A 7481-nucleotide genomic window follows, 5' to 3' on the forward strand; every position below is an offset into this window, starting at 1 on the left:
GCTCTGGAAGAGATCGCTTTTTTCTTTTTTTTCTTCTTTTTTTGAAGCGAGTGGTTGAAGCAAATGGAGCATAAGAGCCCCCTGGTGGCTGAAGAAAAAAACCCACGTATAAGCCGCACCGGACTATAAGCTGCATGGTTCAAAGTTCAGGAAAAAAGTCGCGGCTTATAGTCTGAAAAATACGGTACTTTCAACTTGATAAATGGTTACAACAGCTGATTAAGTTTTATTCCAATAAAATATAAAAAACTAGAAGCGCTCGGAGAGTGCAAACCTCCGCCAAGGCCAATTTCCTCCATCCTGTAAGAGTTAATGCGCAAAAGCAGAGATGGAAACACATTTGTTGAATAAGTTCTGATGTAGTGAACATTTAAGCAGCAGTATGAATGGGATTTCTTCCTGCTGGAGTCCAATGTGAAATAAAAAGTCAGACTCGTCACTCGACGTTATTCATCCACGAACTGGTCCCGGATTAATAAGCTCCTAAGTTTTCATCAGTCAGATTCCACCATGTAAAATGTCTGTTTTAATCCCTTTTATGAGTTTGTAACGATTTGACTATCTTTATAAACTGCTCCTTCCTGGTACAATCGCTCTGGAAGCGAGACGCTTTTTTAAATTTTTTATTATTGTAGTGACTGGTAGGGTTGGGCAATATTGGCAAAAAAATAAATCACGATTAATTGTGGTATTTAGCCGATAAAGGTTAATTTGGCGATTAATCCCCTGGAGTCCCTGGACACCCTTATTTCAGAGTCACATGACCAATTTAGTGGGAAGATTTGCTCTTTATAAAAATCTGTTCCAAATTGTGTCAAAATTACAGACTTCAGGCTGTACATCATATTTTAAATTGTGTTGATAGATAAATAAATTACAGAACTTTTTTTTAATGTTCGTCATATTTGAAGCAGAGAGGTGCAGCGAGCGGATTCTAACTTTTGGCGTTAATCGTATTAATCGTCAAGTGCCAAAAATTAATCGATCAATGTTTTTCTGACGATTAATCACACACGATACGATTACGCCCAACCCTAGCGGCTGGTTGAAGCAAAATAAAGCATCTGAGCTCTTTCAGCACAAACAAACACTCCCATGAACTTCTGACCAATCACAATAAAGTTCTTACGTGGAGGGGGTACCTCACATGGTTGATCAGCTGTTCCAGCTGTCCGGTACCAGCTTCGGCTCGGCTGCAGCAGGACCCTCCCCCCGCTGTCGGTGTCTTCTCAGTCATTCCTGTAACGTGAAGAGAATCACATTTCTTTCTCTACGTCTCCAGACAGCGTGTAACCTCACCTAACTTATACAGCACCTTTCTATCCAACCAGGAAAAAAAAAGTGTTTTACAGTACAGTCTGGGCCCTCATTTACCCACAGCACCCTAAGTCTTTCTACAAAGCTAATCTACACAAGGTAGAACTCGAGGCCAAAGCACCAAGTGGTATTCCTCCGCCTGCCCTAGTCATCTGCATTGAAAGCACTGGACACGCAGTTACCTTTTTGCTAGGGGTGCAACAATACCTGTACCCGTATCGAACAGTGCTTTAGGTTCAATACACACTTGTATGGAACAACACAGATTTTTAAAATTTACTTTATCAGCTTGTCTTGTGAAGATGCTCTGTGTTGAAGGATCAGTGGATCTGTGTTCGACTACTCCACCTAGGCTGCATTTTTGAGCGCAGATCCACTGAGAAACTTGCTGTTTCTGCAACATTTAATTTAAAAACTATACTTTTGAGGTTAAACAAATGTTCATAATTAATTTAAATAAATTACAATTTAAAAGGGGCATGGACATTTCTCTCTTTTTTATCGAAAAAATATCAAACCCTGAGACTAAAGTATCAAACCGAACCGAATCGTGAATTTTCTGTATCGTTGCAGCCCTACTTTTTACCTCTATTGATGGACTTAAATATTCTAAGAACTATGTAAACTATATCAACAATATCTAAACATGACTTCCTCTTTAATATTTACCATATCATTTAATCAGGTATTTCATTTGTGCTGTCGAGGAATTGGAAAAAAATGCCAGTTTTATATGACGAGTCATGATAAATGACCTTGACCGTTGACCCTTTGATGTCCAAACCTAATCAGACAGTACTACCCTAATGGAATAACTATGCTTATTTATAAATTAGAAGAAAATGCCAGTATTATATTAACAATCATCATTTTGACCTTTGACCCTTTTGATGTCCAAACCTAATCAGACAGTACTACCCTAATGGAATAACTATGCTTATTTATAAATAAATATATACTTTTATTCATGAGATACCATGCAAACAAGACCACCCATGACGGACGGACACCACACTAACACAGACAGCCAGAAAATAGTCTGCCTCCTGTTATGCCGCGTCTAGGAGCAACCAGGATGTAACAGTAGGTGGAAAAATCCCCAACCTCTGCTCCGTTCAACCAAAAAAAAAAAAAAAGAAAGAAAAAAGCCACTGGGAAACTATTTGATTAAAAGAAGAAAAGTGTGATTTTCATTTACAGTTCGTGTGTTTATACAAAACTGGAGTGTCTTCACTTCAGGGTGAGCCAACGGCCAAAATAACAAACAAAACAAATCTAAGTTTTTCCTCTTACTTAATCAAAATTAAATAAAAATTAAATAGAGGCTCTTACCTTCCTCTCAACATCATCACCTCTCAGCTAATCTTTCTACAGTTTCCTCATCAACAGGCAGCCAGTCCTCGTTCAGCTCCTGGTCTCAATCTTCCAATCACAGATGGCACCTGGAAACTCATTTGCATACAAAATTATCTCAACACACATTCAAAACAAAACACAACGGCAGTTGTAACACTCCGGTCCCAGTGGGCATGTGTGCATTTATTGTCTTTAACATTGGTCACACTGGCAGCCAAACCTTCTAGCTCCACGTATTATTTACCAGCAAATCACTAAAATTACATTTTTACATCGCATAAAAAATCAGCAACAAATAAGATAAACCAGCCTTTTTAAATGTAGTTATAAACTGTATAAAGACCCCTGACTGAATAAAACACAGCTCTGATGTTGGGTTCATGATGGAGTTTGAACGGCCCTCTGTGTGACGTGGCTGTGACTGTTTGTAGAGGGAGTAACTGAGATCAGATCACTCCAGGTGCATTTAGAGTGGGGTGTGAAAGCTTGGGCACCCTTTTAATTTTCCTGATTTACCTTTATAAATAGTTGATTGTTTGGATTAAAAAAAATCAGTAAAATATGTCATAAATGGGACAGACAGAGTGATATTTGAGAAGTGAAATGAAGTTTAAATGATTTACAGAAAATGTACAACAATTGGTTAAACAAAATTAGACAGGTGCATAAATTTGGGCACCATAAAAAAACTCAACTCAATATTTAGTAGCTCCTCCTTTCACAGAAATAACAGCCTCTAAACACTTCCTACAGCTTCTAATGAGAGTCTGGATTGTGKCTGAAGGTATTTTAGACCATTCTTCTTTACAAAACATCTCTAGTTCATTCAGGTTTGATGGTTTCTGAGCATGGACAGCTCTCTTTAAGTGACACCACAGATTTTCAATAATATTCAGGTCTGGGGACTGAGATGACCATTCCAGAAGGTTCTACTTGTTCCTCTGCATGAAGGCCTCAGTAGATTCTGAGCAGTGTTTAGGGTGGTTGTCTTGTTGGAAGATGCAGCCCCGGCTTCAGCAGCTTCAGCTTTGTCACTGATTCCTGGACATTGGTCTCCAGAATCTGCTGATACTGGTTGGAATCCATGCGTCCCTCAACTTTAACAAGATTCCCAGTCCCTGTACTGGTCCCACAGCCCCACAGCATGATGGAACCACCTCCACATGTTACTGTAGGTAGCAGGTGTTTTTCTTGGAGTGCTGTGTTCTTTTTCCTCCATGCAGAACGACCCTTGTTCTGCCCAAATAACTCTATTTTAGTTTCATCAGTCCACAGCACCTTATTCCAACATGAAGCTGGCTTGTCCAGATGTGCTTTAGCAAACCTCAAGCAGCTCTGTTTGTGATGTGGGCGGAGAAAAGGCTTCCCCTGCATCACTCTCCCATACAGCATCTCCTTGTGTAAAGTGTGCTGAATAGTTGAACGATGCACAGTGACTCCATCAGCAGCAAGATGATGTTGTAGGTGTTTGGTGCTGGTCTGTGGGTTGACTCTGACTCTTCTCAACATCCTTCACTTCTGTTTATTCCAGATTTGTCTTGGTCTGCCACTTGGAGCCTCGACTTGAACTGTGCCTGTGGTCCTCCATTTTCTCACGTTTCTCACAGTGGAGACTGAAAGATGAAATCTGAGATAGCTTTCTGTATCCTTCCTCTAAACCATGACGCTGAACAATCTTTGTTTTCAGCTCATTTGAAACTTGTTTTCAGACTCCCATGCTGCCACTCTTCAGAGAAGATGCAAAGAGGAGAAAAACTTACAATTGCCCCCTTAAATACCCTTTCTCATAACTGGAGTCACCTGTGTATGGAGGTCAAGGGTCTCTGAACTTACCAAACCAAATTTATGTTCCAATAATTAGTCCTAAAGGTTTTGAAATCAATAAAACTGCAACAGTGCCCAAATTTATGCACCTGCCTAATTTTGTTTAACCAGTTATTGCACATTTTCTGTAAATCATATCAACTTCATTTCACTTCTTGTCCCCTAAATGATAAATTTAACTGATATTTTTTTATCTAATCAATGATTTTTAAAAGGTAAATCAGGAAAATTAGCAAGGCTGCCCAAACTTTCGCACCCCACTGTACACCATGTCTGAACTCTAATTTAGAGTTGTCCACTTGTGACCACATCAGCCAGAACACGTCATCCCCCGGTCTGAACAGTGTCTCAGTGGTTTCTGTATCAGAAAGAAACGATGCGTTTGTTTGAGTGTGTTTGCTTCTGTCTCTTTCAGGAGTTCAACCTGATTGACAGAAAGGAGCTGGTGCCACTACAGGAGCTGATTGAAAAACTCACCACTAAGGACAGATAAACAGCAATGCAACTCTTTATGTCACTGTTCTAATTTTTGCACAGATACCCACCCCACCCTGGCTGTATGTATGCAGTATAATACTAGATTTCCATTGGGGGAAATGGTTTTAATAACGCCAGGAAGAAGGAAGGGTTTTGGTAGGTTTAAGGCACCAGGACTAATTTTATCAGGGATTACAGACTTCATTAGCAAACATGAGATTTACACTAGAGAAATAACACATTTAGGTGTTTGGTCACAGTTTACCTTTAGAATAATAAAGACCTACTCCTTGTTGATTAGTTTTTTTTTTGTTAGACTGCACTTTTTATTTAAAGTTTTATTTTGAAAAACAGCATTCTCACATGGGAGAATAACATGTAGTCAAAGTTGCTGTATTATAGGGTGTTGATGGTGTTATGGCAATATTTGAAGCCACTTAAACAGTAATAGTTATGTTTTTTTTCCTATATATATATATATATATATATATATATATATAGTGTCAGAGTCTTGGGTTTGCTACTGTAATTGCCGTCAATACAAAAAAAAAATCCTCTAAGTGCCTAGCATGGCTCATAGTTGCCCTATATTCACACTGAGAAATGTCTGAAGAATATTTCTACCCACCTCTCTGTAAAGTAACACGTTCTACATCTGCCACTTGGTCAGAATGATTTTTGCTGTAAACTCATCAGTTTTATTTAGTGATGGAGTCTTTTTTGCTGTTTGCTCAGCAGGTTCTGATTAAATGAATGTGCTGAAGGACGTAGACGTGAGGTTAGAACATGTTGTAGCAGGGAATAAATAAATGAATAAACTCATAGCAATGTCTAGTGACATGTCCCTGTGCTCTAGTCCCCCCCAAATGAAGTAGAAATAAGTTTTAGGAAAAGTTTTCAAGGGATCTAAACCTTTAAATTGTATCTATGTGTCTTGAGATAGATGCAGGTTACCTTCACTGTTTGAATTGGATTAATCTTCATCCCTTGTTTCAATAGCCATGAAGCACTTTGACCAACTTTCCTGACCACTCTTGCCTGAATGTTTCCTCTCCGTATGCTGTAGTTTGTAAAAAGCTGTATCATGTGACTGATCGTTTGTTTTCCACCTGCAAATTGCCCAAATGAATGTTAAAATGGCCCAAACATGTCTGCAGTCAGCTGCAGGGCACGAGTTGAGGTTTTCTTCTGGTTTGTTTGTCGCCATGCTTTAATCAGCAGACGCATGCCCCACCCACCCACCCCCCTAATGTCAAAGTTGAGTTTGCTATGCAATGACTGACGCTAAAAGGATCATCAGTTGGCTCTTTCCTGATCTTTATCCTATAGTAAACTTTCCCAGTAGTGCTTGAATTTGAGTGTGTGAAAAATAATAGCGATGCTTGTCTGTCAGATTTAGTTTCAAGCTGGTGACCTGAACGTTTTCTACCTGAACTGTTCATCAGGGGTGTAAATCCCCTGATGCACACATGTAAATACTGAGAAGTGACTGATCCTGAGAAAATAGATTTTCAGCAAGCATGGAGTGTTAGCTTTTGGTGAACTGAATGCATCGAGTCTTTTTGGAGGCTACTTCCTCTCCCTTATTTGGATATTAAAACTTTTTGTTTTATATTTTGTCGTTTTTTTTTTTAAATATAATTATTAACTGCATTATATGAATGTTATTGGTCACCAGATATCTGAACTTGTTATAGAAAAATGAGTCCTCCTGATAAAATGCTCACAAGACCTGTTGCCTCCAGTTTATCCTCTTTCCGTTTTAATTATTGATGAAATGTTTGTAAATAACAGCTTGATTTTGAATTTTCGATGCTACTGAATAGATTTATGCTGTTTACAAGGCAAATAAAGATGGTCTCTCGACTCTTTCGTTGATTTGTGTCTTCACCAGCAGCCACTGTATTGAAAACAGGTGTGGTTCTGTTCTGGACATCACTGCATGGGCTCAAGGAAAGACACTTTTACTGCGCTACCAACAAGTGGTGATTAAAGCTCTACCATGCAAAGAGGATGTCGTATGAGCCGGAGCTGGTATAAAATGAACTGCAGTGAAGCAGAAAACTTCTGTGATCAGATTAATCAAAACTTAACATCCTTTGAAAACACAGCACCGCCACATTGTACTAACGAGAGGGATCATTTATTCTGTTACCGATGCACATCTCGAAAGCTTTCCTCTCTGATGGTATGGGGTTGCATACATCTGTAAAAGTTTATCCTCAATGCAAAAAATAAGTTAAAACAGGTTTTAGAGCAAAGAGGACCCAGAATTGCTGAACTTCTAGTTTACTTTAGACAAAAATGGAGCAACATACCCACCAAAACCCCCTATTCAGCGGTCCTGGAGAGGAGGGTCCGTCGGATAGTCGAACCTCGGATTCAGGAAGAGCAGTGTGGTTTTCGTCCTGGTCGTGGAACACTGGACCAGCTCTACACGTAACCCTGGTGAAAAAAAAAACTTTTCTATTGTTTATTTTCTTTGTCTTTGATTTTATTTTTTACAC

At 39.1% G+C, this 7481-nt stretch overlaps 1 protein-coding gene across 1 annotated transcript in view; it reads left to right on the forward strand.

Annotated features, from left to right (window-relative positions):
• Positions 1-6840, forward strand: part of LOC106531502 (MOB kinase activator 1B) — a gene marked incomplete in the record, with an annotated part of 18989 nt that extends 12149 nt beyond the window's left edge. The window contains 1 exon segment of the mRNA XM_014027380.1: positions 4913-6840. Within this exon segment, the coding sequence (XP_013882834.1) occupies positions 4913-4990 (78 nt within the window).
• Positions 6841-7481: the final 641 nt, after the last annotated feature.

The sequence above is a fragment of the Austrofundulus limnaeus genome, unplaced genomic scaffold (genome assembly GCF_001266775.1).
Source record: "Austrofundulus limnaeus strain Quisiro unplaced genomic scaffold, Austrofundulus_limnaeus-1.0 Scaffold643, whole genome shotgun sequence".
NCBI classification, from domain to species: domain Eukaryota; kingdom Metazoa; phylum Chordata; class Actinopteri; order Cyprinodontiformes; family Rivulidae; genus Austrofundulus; species Austrofundulus limnaeus.